The 21,776-nt window shown below is 38.6% G+C and overlaps 1 protein-coding gene across 6 annotated transcripts in view; it reads left to right on the top strand.

Moving 5' to 3' along the window:
- Positions 1–21,776, top strand: part of LOC121728944 (teneurin-m) — a 447,859-nt gene that overhangs the window by 411,412 nt on the left and 14,671 nt on the right. For 3 of the 6 annotated variants that reach the window (XM_042117288.1, XM_042117286.1, XM_042117285.1), the window contains 4 exons: positions 18,490–18,651; positions 19,087–19,383; positions 19,472–21,154; positions 21,467–21,744. In XM_042117288.1, coding sequence (XP_041973222.1) covers positions 18,490–18,651; positions 19,087–19,383; positions 19,472–21,154; positions 21,467–21,744 — 2,420 coding nt within the window. The remainder of the gene's footprint in view (positions 1–18,489; positions 18,652–19,086; positions 19,384–19,471; positions 21,155–21,466; positions 21,745–21,776) is intronic. The other 3 variants (XM_042117291.1, XM_042117290.1, XM_042117289.1) reach the window with 2 other exon arrangements.

Here is a 21,776-nt window from a genome sequence, read left to right as displayed (position 1 = left end):
TAACATCGTCATTAACATGCACTAGAAAATTGATTTCAGCTTTTATATCATTAGATTAGACTAGATTAAAAGGATTTATAAACGTACATATCGGAATACGTAATACAGGATTGACGACGCGCTCGGGGGTACCTTTGGCAAATAAAACTTGTTTTATATTACATGGGTTTGCTAAGTGTATGCGACCACATATACACGTTTTCCGTATTCGATTTCCTAATGAGTACGATTACCTATTGAATAATACGATTTTCCTAATGAGTATGAGAATACGATTTTGAATTCTGTGGGACTAGCGCTTTTTTTCTTACGCGCGCACCCGCTGGCTAGAGCTTGAAACGCACGTGCGGAATTCGTTCCGTTCGGAAAAAAGGGAACGTGTGCGTCATTGCGCTACACCGGAATGCCAGCGGTGAGGCGAGCACTTTCAGTGTCATATGATTTTAAACTTTATCTTTATTATTGTAATACATAGTATCGCTTGAAAAATCTACGGCCGCCCGTGGCCGCGATTTCTCTAGCGATACTATGTAGTATGTATTACAATAATGAAGATAAAGTTTAAAATCATATGATACTGAAAGTGCTCGCCTCGCCGTTGCCATTCCGGTGTAGCGCGGCCCTTAATGTATTTTCTACTGATTCTATGGATTCGGAATTCCAATAGGTACGTGAAATGGATTCGGAAAACGTGTGTATGCGGCCAGCCTAAGAGGTTGACTTTTTAAAAGCGCCTATCTTCTTATTGACGCCACGATATTATGTTCTGTTGACTGAGACCTCAGAGCATGGACGTGCTAACTCCAAGACGAGTCAAGTAAAATGTAAAGCGCAATCGAAATCGCACGTTCAGAAACGTTTATATGACGCACAACTAAATTATGATTATGAGCTTCATATTTTTATTGAATAGTAAAAAGTAAAAAAATCCTGAACTGTATAAAATCTTTGTACTTTGTACGAAACCCTCATTGGGCGTGTCCGACTTGCACTTGTCCGGTTTCTTACCTAGAAAATAATAACTACTACTATAATTCGCTATTATACTAAACATAAGGCGGTATTTATCGGTAGTTATCAACATATTTGTTATGTATTTAAGATTAAGACATTAATTTTGTCAAATAAAAACTGATTACTGATTACAAGTAATTTTATCACCCGGACAAAACATTGATAATATTTATTATTGGAGGAAGTCGTTATTAAATCATGATGATGCTTGAATTATTAGTAAAAACTAATAACATTAAAAGTGATGTTAATAATTGTAGAATTAAACAGTTATCAATTTATCATAATTTACATTAAATAATATAAGTTCATATAAGGCAAGATTTTTGGGTTAAACGTTAAAAAATATAATATTATTCGAAAGGTTTTTTCTGACCTACCAGTACCACACATTTTGATAAATGGGGTCTTAAAAGGTATGTTCGGGTGCTATATAAAAAGCTTATTTGAATCCGCTAAAAATATCAATCATAAAAACAAAAGATGTGAACCGACAAGCGGCCCTGTGGTGACACCTTAATCCTCGGACTGTAGGTCAGGCTAAATAATGGCAGTTTACTGTTTAGGGTGAACGCAAATCCTGCCGCGAGTCGCGACAAACACAGCGCACGTAAAGCAGTCGTCCCTTACCTTTCTGCTACGCGAACTCTGAAAATCTTTCTAGAAATGGTGTCAGTTTGTACGGTTCGTTATATAGAAATAAATAACGAATTAACGTATGTTTATAGGATATAGGACAAATTTTGTATCGCGAAGAAAGTTTTTATGTTGTAAAAATATCTTATATCATTTACATGGGATAGTCTAAAGAGTTTACTTAAGTGTCTTACTAATGTTCCTTTTACTTATATGCCATTGCCAAATACGGATTCGATTCGATTCGATTCGATGTGTTACTCATGTACCCAAGTTAGCATATTCCGCGCGTGAAGCACAAGTCTGCGTTCGCTTTATACTGTGGACGGAAACATTTTTTTCGGCATGAGGGGCAACGATTAGAGAAGTTTTCGGTGCAAACTCGCGAGGAATCCATTTGCCATTCCCGCCCAGAGCTAACATAGCGAAAAGCACTTGCATAGTTGAGTTTTAAATTTTTACGTTGGAAACATTAGCCTTTATACTGCTAACATTTATTTTTCGACCGCTTTAACATCGCCCGGGGCCTGTAGGTCATTATGCTACGTCCAGAACCCACTGTGTTTCCGAGCACACGCTGCCGTTTTCAAACATTATCGCTCCTCGTTAGTTGTTTACTCGCTACTCAATAAAATTGAGGGCTGTTTTTATCTAGTACACGTGGGAAAAAAAAGTATTCATTCGGAGAAGTCAATGCTTGCAAGTCGAGCTTCCAAATTTGTTTCTAATATTTCTGGAAATTTGTGATTTTGTAAGAAGACTAGATAGCAAGAAATACGAACAGAGATGCGGTTCGTACAGGGTTGTATTTTGCTCCGTCACTCGGCGAGTAGCACTTAGACTCATGTTTACAGTTGAAGTCTCACAAAACAACCCTTAACACCTTCGCATCTCCTCGTATTTGCAAGCTCGCATATAAATCAAAGTGACATCCGTTTAATCGGTGCCCGGAAGGTTCCAGAAAAACTCGCAAGAAAGGGATCCCTCGCTAATGTACGTACATTCTGTCCGTCCGGGAGAGTGCTTGACCCTCTGACCCGACGGCCTAACGACCCGTCTATTTAAACATTACACTAAAATATTTTTTATTTGGCAAACCTTAGAATGTACTCGTAAGTCGTAAGCACCTAATAATATACAAGGAAAACTTTTAGACATCTTGTTGTCGGGCATGTAAATGTAAAATAAACGACTTTTAATGGCTGGTTTCCGAGTTTTTTGACAGTCCGAGTTATCTACTCTTTGTCGATTGGTTAACATCTTGGAGTAATGTCATATTATATGTAGAAGCACAGAATCAATGATGACATACTCAAACCAGATATGTTACTACCGCGCGCGTTGTGAAGCTTCAAATACGGCCCAATTGGGCCCTCTGTTGTTTAGTCTGCATCGAGCGCAGTCACGAATGTGCCGCGTCTTGTCTTACCTAAATAAATTGAAAATGACGTCGTGCGTGTATCGAAAATGTACCAATGGAATCTCTTACCACATGTCTTAATTGCAATAAATACCTCGATTATTTACATTTTCAATTATTTTTTCGAACAATCTGGAAAAAATCGAATTGTCGTCATAGCTCAGGCGAAGAAAGAGACAGCGATACGATTCGACGTTTAAAAATAGAACTGTCTCTTTTACGTAAATCATTTTTCGTATCTTTTGTTTAACTCATCTGTCAAATTTGTCAATGTCTGCAATTTTGAATTTGAAAATTGTTCGGAAGAGATTTAAGCCGGAAAATAGTATGGACGTAACATATCTGTATAAGTACAATATCATCGCACAGAATACATAATTAGTACAAGATAGAAAGAAGCCTACTCATTGGACTTATGGCTCTGAGTCCCAAATCCATTTTAGCACATCTGCTTTAAACCTACGGGTTGAAAGCAGATAATTTTAGGGAACAAGAAAATTTAAAAAGTAATACAAAGCGCTAGGGAATAGATCACCCCAGCGTAAAAGCCTTCGAAACTAGGCATCAATGCGATTCTATCGAAAATATTCGTATTTTTATGTCGCGTGCGTTACTTAAACGTTCATTATTCCGACGAAAAGCCCTTATGTCTATTAAAAAATCCATTTATAACCTCAATTAATAACAAAAATCTTGACAGCGGCGCCTGTCAACGTCACGTCAATTCCCCGCGCGCCGCCATTTTAAATGCAGATAACGAATCGGGGTGTAACATGAGCTCTCCTGAGGCGGCCAACTTACTGATTTATTTTGCGGCAGATATGATTTCGCCGCAATTGAGCACTCAAACCACCCCTCTGACGGCCGAGCTATAGTATTCTCTTTGTGTCGTGTGACAGTGTTCAAAGTCGCCTGTGTTTATACAGGGCGAGCCCGCGCCGTCGATCCAAACAATGAATTAATTACACTCAAAATGAACACCAATTTGCATAGATAACATAAGATTGTGTAGCGTATATATAATATACAATATAAATATTGGGGATTGTAGGTAACGTTTTCACTAGTTTTATTTCATACGTTACCAAAAATTTTGCGAGGCTTCTTGTGACTTGTAAGTTTGCACGTCCGAGAATATCGAGAAAACGAATTTGGTATCTTAGATTGTGATCAGGAAGCTGAGTCATGCGAATCTCTTCTATTCCATTACAGTTTTTGGGTTGGATGGATCTGTCTGGAAATTTTATGAATAGTGTTTTTGTGATAGACATTGAAGGCTTTATAGTCTATATTAAAATATAAACTAGAAAGATTATATTTTTTTTTATGAAAATTACTTAATTAAAGACATGACATCACTCATGGCTACAAAAATTTAATTATAAATACTTCCATGGGTAGTTACGAAGCATGTAAATTGTAAGCTAAGCATCGCGTCGGGCGCGAAGCCTATGTCGTGCACTTCAAGGCAGGCCTGAGGGTGTCTACTTGTCTAGTCTAACCAGATTGTAAATATAAACTTGCTAAAAGCCTCCATATATGGTCCGGTCTATCTTCAGTTTGGCCTATTCAATTTTTTTTTAATGTTCTTTAAAAATTTTATTTAGATTGTTCAGTTTATTATATTATCTTCTCGCTATTTGCACAAATTAAGCCGTGTACGTACGTTTAAACCGGGCATGGTTTTGTTTAAAAAATGAAACATTTCAAAGTCCTCTCTAATTATATTGTCCACGCATTTACGTTCGTAACAAACCGCGGGCTGCCGCAATATAATATTTTTACCGAGCGGTGTTTTCAAATGAGATATAAATGTGTCTAAATAAAATAAAGTCCCGTCCGCACGGTGCGGAATTAAACGCACGGGAATTGTTCATTTCAAGTTTTAACCGCTGACGAATTATGGCGTACTATTTTCACGGTTTTATCGCTCATCATAATATTTTATCCATTACCTCGCCGGTGTGCACCCCTGGTATTTTTCAAAAACATCGCTATTTATTGTAGCAGTTCCCGCAAAATTTTCATGGATAATTAAAAACTCCTATGGTTATCATTGTTATTTGACAATATTGACGAGCAATTCAATACGTGATAACCTACGTGATAACTGATAAGAATATGACGATTATGACAATTATGATATTATAAATTTATAATATAGGGGGATTCAGGGGCGATAAATCGATCTAGTTAGGAATCATTTTTAGAAAATGTTATTTTATTCGTGTTTTATCGAATACCGAGCAAAGCTCGGTCAAATAGCTAGTTATGATACAATATAAGCCTCTCTTTAATTAATTTCTTGCTGCCCTATCTATTGCAGGAATCGTATAGGTAATTAGTAACTACCCAATCGATTTGTCGATTGGCTAAGAATCCTAAGACTGGGAACACAGGAGATTAGTTTCATTATAAGGCTCTCACTTCCGAATGTGTAGTTCGGAATATTATAATAATTAATTAAGGGTTAAATGTTATTCGTTAATTTTTTTTAAATATATCATTGTTTATGAATGCCTACAATATAATAATTAATATGTGTTAATATGACCTGTATTTAGTGATTTGGGTCCGCAATAAGTTCAACAAATTATAACTTTATATATTTTGACGTACTAATAAAAATAAAACACCGATGTTTTTATAAATACAGATTAAATTTCTCATTATCGTATAACACAACACTAAAGCGATGAAACCGCACTTAACGGCCTCTTAATAGTACTATCCCAGGTGCGCTATCGCTAATGAAATCTTCATAATCCTCGATTCGCTCCCGCTCCCGCTCGGTAATAGGTTTGTGGCCCTATCTCCACGACCATAAGGAAACGTCCGTCAACCGGTAAATTTGGATATATGCGAATGCCAGGGGCACTCGGGCACCTCGGGGCCACGCGGGGGCAATCCTGGGGCCATGCGGGGGCAATCCCCGGCCCGCCATCATCAATCTCTATCATTTTCCACGCTCCTGAAAGCTTACGCCCTTTTAACGTGATAGTACAAAGTTTTTTGCTTATCGTGAGTTAGGTTTAGTGTCAGTTAGAAGCCAGATGGCATTTTACCTTTTTTTTTAAACGGCATGCGGTGTAAATATTTATTTAATGCATGGGATGATAGTCGATTCTAATCTGAGAGTAGACCGTTGATTTTCGTCCTCGTGAGAATCAACTAATTCTCATGAGACTATCCGTTCATCTTAGTAATGAACGCCAGGTCGAGGGCTAATGAAGGCTTATCGCCGCTGGAGCGGTCTGGCGGACCACACTCGAAAGGTCACCAGCCCGAAGGCCAGACTTAGAAAAGCTTGGAACTAATGAGCATATTTAGGAGCCTATTTTACGTAATTTCCATATCGGACAAAATTACACCAAAATAAAAAAAAATACTTATAAATTCCCAAATACTTTACAAGGTTTAAACTCAATTTGTCCTTCGAAGTCGTGGATTCGTCAGGTGTCCTAACGACTCCCGCTTGCCTCCTAATTGTCACCAATGGCACGTACTGCGCTCAAATCGCTGAAATCAGTCACGCTGACTCCGGACGTCCAATTTGGGGCCTTCGTGCGACGGGGGCATTCGTCTCGGGGCCCGCCGAGGGGGCATTCGTGCCCCGCTAACTGATGAGTCGAATGATAACGACACTAATAAATACCGGCTCGAATGATAGTAATTAATTTAATGGAAGTGAACTAAGGACTTTACAGCGTTTATCATGATCACCGACTACTTGTAAACTTACCAGAACAATTTCATAACGCGGTGCGAGGTAGCTTAATTTTGTTTTAAAATAAATAAATAAAAATTGTTTTATTTCCGAATAGATTTGTAACAAATACTTTCAGAACGTTGATGCTAATGGTGCCTACCACCGGTTTGGGAACTATCCCGGCGAGAAGAACCGGCGTAACAAACTCGCACGGGGTCCCACTTTTTACCAAAAAATTAATCTTTTTAAAATAAAATTTACAATTGTAACTTAAAATTATACAATGTCAACATTTTTATTTTAAACATCGCATTACTTAATCGAAATTATTTGAATACTCGTAAAACATTTAACAATCGAAATCCTTTTTAACCCCCGACAAAAAAGAGGGGTGTTATAAGTTTGACGTGTCTGTCTGTCTGTCTGTCTATCTGTCTGTCTGTCTGTTTGTCTGTGTGTGTATCTGTCCGTGGCATCGTAGCATCGAAACGGGTGGACCGATTTTGATCTAGTTTTTTTTGTTTGAAAGCTGACATGATCGAGAGTGTTCCTAGCTATAATTCATCATCATCAGCCTGCTCAGTGCTGGGCAATCAGGGTTTATCTGGTTCATGAAAAGCCGTTAGAAACTTGTAGTCGTTTGATGGGTTTTGTATTTCATACTAGTTCGTGACATTTGTGAATATACAATATACGTATACACATATTAATGAAATTTGACCTGGTGCTGCAGCAGCACCTGGTAATCAATAGGATATCCAACTCCTCGCCAACTTAGAGCAAAGGTTTCGTGTTTGGGCACATTTTAATTGCGACAACCAATAAGAAGTAGATAGACTGTAAATATTTACATGCTGCTGCTGCGGCATCACCTGGATTCTATAGGAACCAAGCTTCGTATGAACCCAAAGTTGAGGTTTCATGTTTAGGCTCATATTAACGGTCTCATCGAAAAGGACATTGATAGATGGTAATCATGAGAATAATATTATGATTCTGTTGAAAGGAATTATTCTGCACTATAACCAACACAAGTTTAAAAAGTACGAAATAAAATTAAATTAAGAAATTTAAAAGACCCCCGACAAACAACTTTAAAAAGTAATGAAATAATATTTACTGCCTTTAAGTTCAAATATTTCCCAACTTGTGTAAAGTAATATTTTAGTCCATAATTGTTGTCAAGGTGTGTCGGGGGACCGGTAATGTAGATTTTTGATTTCACTAATCATTATAGTTCAAGGATCTGTCACAGCGAACCGAAATACGAATCGAAATAATCAGTGACTTGGCGGTCCCCCGACACACCGTGACAACAATTATGGGCTTAATTTAATTTTATTAACGCTTATATAAGCAGACAGAAAGAATTTGGCCATGTTCTACAGGTTGTTCGGATGAAAGTTTTCAGCAGTGTTCTCATAGAAAAAAATTTTCATTTTGACGGGCTCATTTGATGGTTTTAAGGATAGCGGTGTTCACCCTAACAGCCTGTATATACCATATACTTACTTGATACTCGTTTAGACCCTAAGGTTTCGTAGCGCATTGAAACAGAAACCTCGTTGCTTATTATTGATAGAAATCGTATCCCGAATAGCGATGATGCCAGGCCCGAATAGCGGTGATGCCAGGTACATCAAACCTTGTGGACAATTTGTTTTCTCTAATATCCGGTTTCAGAAACCTGAGCCCCTTGGAGAACGCTGAAAACTTTTTTTATTCTTCAATTTATAAAGCCCATAATCTATAAAGGCATCATAAAGATTAAGTCGGTCAAATACTGAATAACAGTAATTAGTGATTTCAACGGACGAACCCCGGCCAGCAGCGAGATTGATCTTAAAATAATACCTAAGGGTGAAGCCAAACGAGCGTAATTTGTGAGTTGTGAGTCGCAGAATTTCGGCTGGCAGAAATTCTACTGCATTCAGTTTCATACAAAAGTCCTGTTTGATTCACACGAGCGTAATTTTGTGACTCATGATTTGTGTGAAAAGATTCACACGGCGGAAATTCTGCGACTCACGACCCACAAAATTTCGCTCGTTTGGCTTCTGCTATTATATAGCTGAAGTTAAAAACTGATTAACAGAAAGTTTTTTTTTTTTAAATAAGGGGGCAAACAAGCAAACGGGTCACCTGATGGAAAGCAACATCCGTCGCCCATGGACACTCGCAGCATCAGAAGAGCTGCAAGTGCGTTGCCAGCCTTTTAAGAGGGAATAGGGTAATAGGGGAGGGTAGGGAAGGGAAAAGAATAGGGGAAGGTAGGGAAGGGAAGGGAAGGGAATAGGGTAGGGGATACGCAAGCGCTGTTTCACGCCGGTTTTCTGTGAGATCGTGGTCCGTGAACCGGAGAACCGGTCGAGCCGGCCCATTCGTGCCGAAGCATGGCTCTCCCACGTAAAAAGTAAAAAGAAATACAAAGCATTTATCATATCAATATTCACATCAAAGTAAAAGCATCACGAATATAAGAATTTCCATTATAAGATATTATAAGAATCAAAAGCTCGGCTATATAATACCAGAATACCTATTATAAATTTAGTAAAAACTTTTTACTTCTTCGTCTCTAAAAGGCTAAAGCTTACTTTTTGACCTAATTAAAATTTATATTCTCTCATACACTCTTTAGATAAAGAGTCACAGAGTATATTATACTTATATTTTATTTATTTTCCAACGTAGAAGCTTAATTAACTCGTGTTGGCTTTTATTTATTTCACACCAGCCTTCACTTTATTTTTAATGCTTATTTACATATTTACATATAGAACCTTTTAAAAATAATAATACTCGGAGCTACGTGGTTGTTTTAGTGAGTGAATAACATTGTCATCCTTGGTGTATGAATGCAAAGTAGTCTGTCAAAAAAGTGAAGAAATTAAAAAGTGGCAACATCGTAGTTTCATCCCTTTCAAATCAATCTAAGAAAAATGGGATGACACTACGATGTTGCCACTTTTTAATTTCTTCACTTTTTGACAGACTATATAGCTCTCTCTCCACAATAATGAAAAGTTTAGGTGCATCGATGGTGCATCATGAAGGCTCGATTTCATATTGATCCGCGAGACCGCGCCGCTATCACATATAATTGTGATCTCGCGACGTAGCCGCCAAACCGCGCGTTCCTATGGACGCATACATATTGTATAAATCGAGCATAAGTAGGAATTACGAAACAGCCTTCTAGGTCAGTATTTTAACAGTGTGGGCGAAAAAAAGCAAAATTGACAACTTTGTAATTCATGTATTATTCTAGACTAGATTTTCCACGCGGCTTCGCCCGCGTAATTTAGGAATTTCACTGAAACCGTACATTTTTCCGCAAAAAAATGAACCTATCTACCTTCGCGTGGTCTATTCTTCATGTGTGCCAAATAACATAAAAATTAAAAATTGCTTGCCTTGCCTCTTTTGCCCTCTTAAAGAAAAGGACAAACAGAAAGTAATGTAGTCTACATACCTACTGTGGTAAGTGGTTAAGCCTTTTAGTTTATAGTATGTAGAGTTGAGCTTGAATCTAGATTTTCCTAAAAAAAAAGGTTTGTTCCACTTTAATTTGCTATGCATCTGGGTTAAAACACGGAAGCTCCTAAAAGTGGCGAGCTCACGCGGCAGCACGCGTCGATTACACTTTCAAATGCAATACGTGAATAAATACAGACCGGTCACGATTATTTTACCTAGGACCTGACCCTTACGACGACGACACAAGGACTACTGTCATAGAAACTTGAGGTGAAATATCTCCGAACGCACCGCAGCACGTGTCCGTATGCAAACGCCCTCTACTGCACCACAAAAACGCCGGTATCTCCTCCCGCGACATAAATCACGGTCGCGTGACGACCCGCGACGCGACTTATCGCGCCGGAAACCGCCGCCGACGCCCTGAAAAAAACCTTACCCCGCTCGAGCTAGAATCCAACTTCCTTCGCCGCGAGGACGCTCAAACATGACTTTACAGAAACATCGACTCTATTCAGTAAAGAAAACGATCTAGTTTTAATTGCGCCCTCGTGGACGAAGAAAATAAGGCAACAATGCCTGTATGTCGGCATAAATAAAGCCGAGTGTCCTTTAACGAAGTAGACGTTGACATTGTGAAACTGAGCGCAAGCCGCCGCTTCGAATTGAACTCTAATGCTGTGCTGTAAAAGCTAGATCGCTTCGGCGAGGTGGAGGGGAGTAATGAAGGTTTGTATTTAGTGGTAGTGATATGGGTGGACTTCCTTTGTCTAGTAATCTTATCGCTCGGCAAACGACCGTCACGAGTGATACATTTACGGGGTATAGATTTACATGCCCCCAGATGTAATCGTCTAAGATCTTTGGAAGTATATAAACGTCTGTGTTAGCTTAACACCGGCTGACCCGTCGATCGGTCGTTCTCGGGGCAATAATCTATCGGGCTTTATATAAGATGGTCGAAGGGTACTATTGAGAAACGGACAAAACTTTAGGGCATTGTGTACTTATTATTAGCAAGATATACAGGCTTTAATAAAGGGAATTTTATGACATAACCTTGTTGGTCTAGCGCTCTAAAATTAGTAGCTGCATTGAAATTTGATCAGCCGACTGGGGACATTGTAGTTTTGGACGATTTATAGTTGGGGAACAATCGGGAAGTTGGTCCGGCATCGGCGTGACTTCCTTATAATTAGGCCCCATTCACACCGGAACAATCGCCCGCTGATCCATTATCCTGAACTTTTCATACTCGGAAGTGTATTGAAAGTTCGATGAGATCAGCAAGAAAAGCCTATTGTAGATGGCGGACAATCGCGATCAATAAACTCGATTGGTAAAATAAATCCTTTAAAGAGATTTGCTTTGAAATTCGGAAACGCTTCGGATTTAACAAAAGACTTATTGAATACGGCCCGTGGAAAAATGTTCATGCACTCAATTGAATAGCTTTATCATCTTTATTTACTCAGAAAACTTATTTACTAAGAAACTGCGATATCATCACATTTTTTATTCAGACAGGCCGAAACAGTATAGGAGAAGCCTCATACGTCGCTGATGTAACAAAGATAAAAGAATATATTCAGTTCTGTACATAATATCTCTGTATCCTGACGCACCAGGAGAAATTAAGATATAATTTGTCATTAGAGCGGTAACGAGCATACGATGCGGCACGTGCGACGTCTCGGTCGGGAGAGATTGCCCAAATGTATTAAGTTTTCGTCGCCGCGTCACAACCGCGCGCCATATATCAACGTCCTGAGTTATGAAACGGCCTGAAACAGATATACGTTTGACAGCCCGACTGCGAGCGCGTATCTGATGATCCCGGTGACTAACATATCCGCTAGAAACGTAGACTTGTTAAACACTAAAGTGACTCATTGCATCAAGTGATGCAATTAAACATTTCTGTAACAAAAAGATTAGAAAAACAATTAATAAATCTTGATGGGCACCCAGAACAGGCTATGCCTATTGTTCTGTCGTAAATTGAAATGAAATGTAATTGACTTATTCTTGTTTGTAAAAACTAAAACCATCCCAGCCGTGTTTTAGCTTTCCCTTCCGTTCATATATATTTATTTGGAGTTTAGGTGGATTCGTTTGTTTTAATATGAACTTTTCCCGCTCTAGTTGGTCGACAAATGAGGCACAGTGAGCGTATGTAAAGCCTCGGTTTGCAACGGTACATGACACGGGAGGCACATGTTCGAAAATATAAAAACTAACGAACCGGAACACGACAGGGCCGAGGGGGGAATCTGATTGTTATACAGTTTTATGGTAAAGGGGGAACCAATAAATGTGCATCGGTATGAAATAGAGGAAAAGTGTAAATAAAATTCAGCAAACGATAAAACAAACGGGATAATCTCATAGTAATATGAAAATTTTATCAATGCCGTTGACTTCGTATGCGCGGCGTCACGCCAATTGCTTTTATTTAGGGTGACAGTGTCGGAACAAGTGATGCTTTGGAAATCAGGGAATAGAACCACATGGTAACAAATTCGACGTTCCACGAGTTTGCCAATTACTTAATTGGCAAACTCGTAAATTTGTTACATTACCAGCAGCACCAAAGTCGCCAAACTTTTCTCTTGCACTTCCCACTTTACACCCCGAGGGTTATTTTATTCAAAGCCTAGTTCCAGTGGCGCGAATCGATTCAATGGATTATGTAAAAAACGACCCAGTTCACAGGCGAGGTAAAAAAAACGTTCGAAGCCGTAAAAGTTGAGACAAATCCCGTGGCGACATTTAAAATCGCGTCCTCGTTTTAAGTTGAGACGATCCAGTTAACGAGTGTCGAATTCTCGGGCCGGGGGCATCCGGTGCCCCCGGGGGCGCCCGCGATGTCGGAGTAATTACCCATCATTATACACAAAGACACTCCACCGATTACCATAATTCCTCCCGACAACGGTAACAAACGGCCGGCGTTTTGTTGTAGGACGCCGGCTGACATATGTATTAATGACGACGCTGGTCCTCCTAAATTAGATCTGGGAGATCGTGATTTAGTTTTTCGGGGGCCTCCGATACCGGGGCCGGGGGCAGCGGATGGATTGCCCCGTTTAATCTCTGCCCGAAACTGGCTTATTTATGTTAATAAGATATCGCGTAGTAATGGCCGGACTCTGAACGCATTAGAGTGGAATTACTTTTATTGAATTCGCTAACGAGATTGGTGGATCGTGTGTGTACATTTTGTTAGGAGGTTCCACATGATTTATTTCTCGCGTTTGCGTCTAAAGGTTCCGGTTTGCAGCGAACGACATGAAGCAACCGCAGACGAAGTGATGTCGCGACACGTTATATCCATAAATATTTCTACGAGCTTTTGCCCGCGGCTTCGCTCGCGTTAAGAAGTATTATTATATACAAACTTTCATCCCCCATTTGAACCCCTTAGGGTTAGAATTTATCAAAATCCTTTCTTAACCGATGCCTACGTTATAACATCTACCTGCATGCCAAATTTCAGCCCGATCCGTCCAGTGGTTTGGGCTGTGCGTTGATAGATCACTATGTCAATCAGTCAGTTAGTCACCTTTGAGTTTTATATAATATATATAGATATATAGATTAATGTGTCGCTAGCTTCGTGTCGCTAGCTGTGCAAAGTATTTCATAGAAATACATACAAACCAGTGTTGTGCCAGTGTCGCGACGACACGTCGTCTGCGGTTGCCAACCGCCGTCCGCTGCCAACCGGCACCTTAAGAAGAACAATATAGTAGATACCTAAGTATTACTTTAAAAGCACGTTTTGCTAACAATGAACCGTAAAGAAAAATACTGTTAACAAATGTATAAAAGTTGTCGTAACTAGGTTCATAAATAAATTATACCGATATAAAGCGGCGAGCGGACTGCTCCGCAGCAGTAATTACGCAAATAAAACCGCGTCACATTTAATTGCCGCGGATCGTCTTAAGGGGCTTATGGCGAAGCTTTCTTTTCTCGACGATCGGGAAAAAAACACTGAAAACCCTTTAAAATTAATTGAGTTTTCTTGCGGCTACATCGACCGACAATAAATTAATTAACGTTCAAAGGAATCTTTAAAATTTGTAAAGGATCAAAAGTTAGACGGGTGGAGTCTTCGATTTTTCATTATGTAGCGTTGGGAGAGGCGGCCGCTCCTTCCGATCTAATATATTTCGTTTATTAACTGACTGCCGAAACACGCAATCTTTGATCCATTTCCATAGCCCCTGTTCGTTTCCTGGCCGTTGGCCGGCTCCACTATCTACACTGTGCTCTAATTTAATTTCCACAACCGTCACTTTCGTTATGAATGATTGAATTCTAGTTCCTATTTCGTTATTTTTTTCCTTTATTCCGACTGAAATCGTGAAAATTATAAGCGTTCTAACTTTAACAACCTAATTGTATTACCTGTTAATTTTATCTGTCGTAAAGTTATGAGAAACTAAGCTTGGAAACGGCTTGCTTAACGGCTTAGTATCGAATTATATTACGGAGAATATCACAAACTTTGTATCAGAAGTACTTAAATCCATAATACAATTTAGCAGCTAAGATAATCTACATTTAAATACGAAACTATAACGCGAACTAATAATACTAATTGTAGCTCTATAACACAACTGCTAGAAAGGAGGGTTAAAGTGAATTCACAACAATTTTACCTAAGTTCTTAATCGCGCCTATCTTCGGAAAACAACAGGAAAAGAACCATAAGCCCGGCCGCACATTATCCGAATTTCTGATCAGAAAAATTCGGACGCCCCGCATTGCTCATACATTTTGATACGTCAGAATTCTGATAGTGTGCGGGATTTACAACAAAATGTATGAACAGAGTGCGTTCCGGCGGGCGTCCGAAATTTTCTGATCAGAAATTTCGGAAAATGTGCGGCCGGGCTAAGAAGATAATAAGTACATGCAGAAATCTATTTCATCTACCACCAGCATTATTTTAAGCCAGGGATTCCCAATCTTTTTCAGCATGCGGTGCACTTACAAGTCAATATTTTGTCACGGCGCCTTTCTCTACCTAGGTATTACAAAAGATATATAAATAAACACCTATAATGATTATAGTTAGGTTATGCAAGTAAATAATAATAAACAAACATTTAGACAATTTCACCAACCTCTGTTTGTTAAATCCTAATAAGGCATTACTTAACGGACCTTGGAAAATTAAACAGACTGTTAAAATACTTATGACCCACAGTAAAAATTTAACAGAGGATTAGTAAATGCAACGTTAAGTGAACAACGAGTGAATAACATTCAATTCGTTCGTTCTTGTTATAAGGCGACGAAATTGCAATGTACAAGTTTAATACGACATGTTGGCTGCAATGTATCACCTTATTCGTATAATACGTCATCTGGTAGATAATGCGACCAAATTAAAATATCACTGATCGCATACATTTGTTACACTACAATAGTTCTTTTTAATTTACCAGGTTAATAATTATGATCTATCAAAGCTGAAAACATGAATCATGATACAAACTTTTATTTACTTATTTCGGCTTGGTAATTTTGATACAAGTCAGTGTATTTGCAATGTCAAGGAAAATCCGAGGGCTGAATTTTGGACAAAATGAAAATAAATAATTATGCATAACATGAAAAATAATAAATAATATGTACGGATGTGGCGAAACATGGCGGCAACACTCAAAAGTGAAAACAGATTCTTTTATTGATATTGGATATTGTCTTTAAAAAAATGTTGTTTTGACTATTATAACGGCCTGTTATATATTTAACGGACCTCCCCAGCAGGAATTAAAATTTAACACCGTGTTAGGCAATTTGACATGACATTAGCGTATGGTGGAACGCTCGATAGCTCTAACAGGCCGTTAACTGATTTAACAAGCCGTTATTTATTTAACACTAGCTGTTGCCCGCGACTTCGTCCGCGTGGACTTCAGTTTATAGCGCGCGATGTCAACAAAATTGGTGTCAAAAGCTTTTATAAAAAAACCCTGGTACCCCTTAAATCAATACAGCTGTGCAGTGTGCAAACAATAAGTACTTCATTTTTGTATGTTAAACTTTATATATTATGCCAAATTTTAAAGCTTATTTAGCCCCCCAATTACACAACTTTACCCATAAACTATTTATCATTGATAGGTTTAGCCCCAATATCACCAACGTCTGTTAGTGTTAACAGCTTGTTAAAATATCCTGTCTTCTCTTTCATTCATATGAAAAACGAAACAGCTAACGTGATACTAATTCGAGCATTAACTTTAACAGTCGTTGGTGAAATTTGGTCTTAAGGTTACGTCACTGCCTGCACAGATAAAGTACTGAGTTATTTAATACCGTAGAATAGATATAACAATCGAAAAAAATCGAGACTTAAATGTAAGATGATACCACCTCTTATAGACAGACTTTTGAGCAAGCGTCAGCGCGATGTAGAAGACGCACGGCGCCATCTATTATGAATTTACGACCAAAAGGGTCGTAAAATTGAACAAATTTACGACCCTTACAACCCTTTTTTCCAGTAAAAAAGTAGCCTATGTCCTTTCTCAGGCTTTAGACTATCAGTATACAAAATTTCATTACAATCGGTTCGGTAGTTTTGGCGTTTGGCGAGAAAGCGAGACTGACAGACAGACAGACAGACAGAGATACTTTAGCATTCATAATATTAGTACAGATTATGTGCACACTGCACAGCTGTTTTTGGGTATTTTGATTAATTAAGGGCCGCGCTACACCGGAATGGCAGCGGCGAGGCGAGCACTTTCAGCGCTGCCATTCCGGTGTAGCGCGCTGCGCGGCCCTAAGAGGGGTACCACTTGCCAGGGTTTTAAAAAGTTTTTAAATTTGACACAAATTTTGTTGACACCGCGCGCTATAAACTAAAGTCCACGCGGACGAAGTCGCGGGCAACAGCTAGTTATGAATAAAAACAATAATATATAATAAAGTAGGTATGATTAGTTCTGTTATAATGAAGTAAAAAATAAAGCGCCATCTGTTTTCATATATTAGAATTAAAATGTTGATGTGGATGTTTTTGTATATATAATATATCTGTATATTTTAGATAGTATTTTAGTGTTTACATTTCTATCATATATGGACAGTAATATTATGTTAATTGATCTTAAATAAAACTTCTTCCAAATGTTGATTGCATTGATATATTTTCTGGATGGAATATAGGCCAACACAACACACTCGAACTCCTTAAAAATGCAGTAGGAGTTCTATAAGATAAGATAGATTGATTATTATTATAGCAAGTGATAATATTATTAAACATAATATTCTAACGTATTAAAAACTATAAACAAAAACATAATAACTAATAAGTATGATTAGTTCTATGTTACAACGAAGTAAAAAAAAAAAGCGCCATCTGTTGAATCGTATTAGAGCTAAAATGTTCATTGCATCGCGTCGATATATTTCTGGATTTTTTATAATATTATACATAAAATATATTTAAGATTTTTGAAATATTATTTTAATACACATCCAAGACCCAGGAACATTGAAAACTTTTTGTTCCGCCTGCGGGACTCGAACCCAGGACCCCCGGGATGAGCGCTGGCCACGCGCAATGCGAAGTAATTTTCATCGATATTTTCATGGAAATAAGATATTTTCCCACATCAAAATGTAGCCTATGTCCTTTCTCAGACTCTAGAATAACTGTATACAAAATTTCATTGCAATCGATTCAGTAGTTTTGGCGTGAAAGCGAGACAGACAGACAGACAGACAGAGATACTTTCGCATTTATAATATTAGTATAGATTGCTTGATGAAACTGGGTCTTAATCGTCTGCCTGTTTGGTATAATTCATAATCTTATAATTTAATTTTATAATATTTGTGGTTATGGATAATGATGGAGGATCGACTCACGGCGCCCCTCTTGCCTTTCCACGGACTACGGCGCACCAGGGCGCCGCGACGCACAGTTTGGGAACCCCTGTTTTAAGCTATTGCAAAGCTTTTATCGTGGGCTTTGAGCGCGGCGACCGACACAACGGTTCAGACTTCGGCACGGTGTTTGTGCCAGACTTTGCCAGTCTTCAGCACGGTATTTGTGTGCGTGCGACTTAATGTATGAGAATTATAATTGCATACGTTGATAAAAGATGCTATGCAATAGTAGCTTTACCGCGGGAGTCCCCGCGTGTCACACGTATTTTTTTTTCTTGTACTCATTTGCTCTTCTTTTTGGTTGCAGGTTGTTTACTAGAAGGCGTCAGGCCACCTCCCGATGTGCCCCCACGGAACCCGACAATGTCTCGCCTGAACGGAAGGATCACCGGCAACCCGGCAGACCTGGGTGATTTCGAGCCCTCCTGCCTGGTGCGCACGCCGTCTGGAAATTTCTACGTTCCTTCAGGTATATACTCCGATGAAACTATAAAATTACTTAGGCTAAAGGTGGCCATACACGGGACAATTATCGACGATTTATCTCCTCGATGTTAAACTCGAACGACAAATTGTACGTGTGTAGCAATATCGCAAACGATTACGTTCAAAAGATCGATTGGACGATTTTCTTGACGATCGATCGAAACGACAAATTGTCCCGTGTATGGGCACCTTTTAGCTGACAGATTTTAACCAGGCACCAACATTGATTTCGTTAAGCGGGCTACTATTTATTACTTATGTTTATATTATAAACTTTATTACGAATACCATACACATATTGAGTAAACAACATGACAACTTTTAATTAATAAAGACAGACACCTGGCTTAAAAGATATGCTATATACATATTAATCAATTTTGTATCTACTTATATATGGCATAATATGTGATTTCAGGGGACATTCAGAAAAATCCGTCTATGGACTACAAATCGAATTCATCGTGCAGTAGTCCTGGGAAACAAGAGAAAAGTACCTTGGAGAGGATGGACAGGGGTGAGAGGCACCCGGCCTTCGGGCAACCTGTCCCGGTCCTCCCCGTTAGGAATAACCTTAGGGCAGCTCACTTCTCACCAGCAGCATCTCGCTTCCACTTCAGAAAAGGCCTATCTTCGAGATGCTCTTGGAAGTGTACTGCGATAGTCTTCATCTTACTATTTGTACTCCTGTTGTCCATCGCCTCGTATATGTCAGGTAATGTCTGAAAAGAAATCACAAATAATTTGTGTTTGCTATATATTTTTATATGCATCCGTTTCTAATGAACCTTATTTTGTTTTAGCTACCTATTTCACCGACAACTGGTCATATCAAAATGCTAAGCCCTGTTCAGTATTAGTCGGTGATTCGAGTAATGATAATTTTTTATCATCGAAGGCCGCGTTCGAATCAAGTAACAAATCTTTAACGAGGCAAGAACCTTCGACGTCATCTGCTACAGGTAAAGGGGAAAATCATTCGCGCCCACGTAGAAGCGTAGATGAGCATGCTTCTTTATCTTCTGTTCCTATCACAAACTCTTCCACAGTAGATATGCATGATTTAATCACTACGCCTTCAGTGGGATCTTCTAGTTTAGTGCATGGTGTGCCTTCGGATATATCTCCGACTCCTTTAGAAGATGACACCGAGACAGCTTCTTCATCAACAACGTCAAGCACAATTGGGTCTGGTAACATTAATAATTTAACAACTAGCAGCACTAAACTTGACAAAATAGATAAGCAATTGTTAACTAATAAGACAATACCTTCTGTAACAACAACTGATACCAGTTATAAAACTTCGACAAGCACAGAAAATATATCTGATGGTATAGAAGTACCGCCAGAACATTCTAAACTCAATGCTGAGGCAAAAAGTAACATAGCTTACGAACCTGAAGATATGCAAGGTGATGCTTTTCCTTCTATTTATTCATATGGTGTACAAAGGCTTCAATACCTAAAACTACTAACCAGACTTAATGAGGTCAATGAACAATTACACATATCAAATAATGAATCAGATGAGGTAGAGGACAATCTTAGTAAGTATAAATATGAAAGTGACAAAATAACATCCGTAACAAAGTCTACACCACTGTCTTCTAGTACTACTACCACTACGAGCACTACCTCTTCTATGACGAAGATGGATACAAAATCATCAACGGAAATATCAAACAAGAACGTTGCTTCCACTGTGACTAATATCCCATTTACTACTCACAAGCCTGATGCGTTATTAGAGCATGTTGATCTCATAACGAAGGAACCGCCAAATGTAAATAACAATGAACTTTTTAATGATACAAATAGTTTCTTAACTACGACTACTCCAATGGAACATTCAACTCAAAATGTTGTCACTGATTCCAAGGTAACAGAAACATCGTCTAATCCAAAACACGTTTTGATCAATCTAACAATTTCTGCAGATGGTGCGAATAATGATTTATACAAACCTTTATATTCGTTGACAGTAACAGTACCCACAGTCGGTGATACAAACGAAATACCAACAGTAAAAATCACTCCAATAGATATTGAACCGACTTTGCCCACGAAATTCAATAAGCCTGAAGTATTATCGAATATAACAAAAATTCCCGATGCGGAAGATATGGGTGGAAGCTGCGAGTGTTCTTGTCCTGTTTGTGAAGTCAGTAATTCTGCAGACGACTTTTATGAGGACTATGTAGAAAAAACAACAAAAACGAACGTTCAGGAACAATCCACATTTGAGACAACTGAGAGTTCTACAGTAGATAATCCAGAAGCTACAACCGAAACGATTGAACCAACTATAATATTATCTAAAAGCGAAGTTGAAGTTTCTACACAAACAGAAAACAGCAATGTAAGCGATTTCACAACAGATTATGCCTCTGTGACGTCCACCGAATCTAATATATGTGTTACGACTGAGGTTCCACAATGTGTTTGTCCAAAAATAAAGCCTCCACCGATCCTAATATTGGAAGGTGAGGCCTCTTGAATAGCGTTAAAAAATAATTAACTAACCTTCCATTACCATTCATTTCGGATCTTTGGAGCTCTTTTGGTGTCTAACTTACTAACATGCATGAAAAACATTAACAACATCTAAATAGATATAAGCGTTTTATTAAATTGCACGTGCTTTTTATTAGTCATGATATTTTGTAAAGTAAAATATGTAGGTAGGTTTGTTTTTGACAAGTATCGTATATAGTCATTCATCACATCGCGCTTGGTTATGCAATTAATATTATTCACTGCCTATATAGAGGATTACATTATATTTTCTGTCTCAGGTGCTCGAACGTTCCCCGCACAGTCCTTTCCACCTGATGGAACGACGTTTAAACAAATAACTTTAGGTGAAAAGATATCGAAAGAAATCCCTCCATATAGCTATTGGAATATGCAATTCTATCAGTCGGAGCCGGCATATGTTAAGTTCGATTACATGATACCTAGAGGAGCATCGATTGGCGTCTACGCAAGGAGAAACGCTTTACCGACTCATACTCAGTATCACATTTTGGAAGTACTGAGTGGTTTTAAACCCCGAACAACGAGAGCTTCGCACGTAAGTATAATAATGAAGTCTCGTATCAACAA

Source organism: Aricia agestis, chromosome 7, assembly GCF_905147365.1.
Source record: "Aricia agestis chromosome 7, ilAriAges1.1, whole genome shotgun sequence".
Taxonomy (NCBI): Eukaryota; Metazoa; Arthropoda; class Insecta; order Lepidoptera; family Lycaenidae; genus Aricia; species Aricia agestis.
This window is presented reverse-complemented; position numbering and strand designations above follow the sequence as displayed.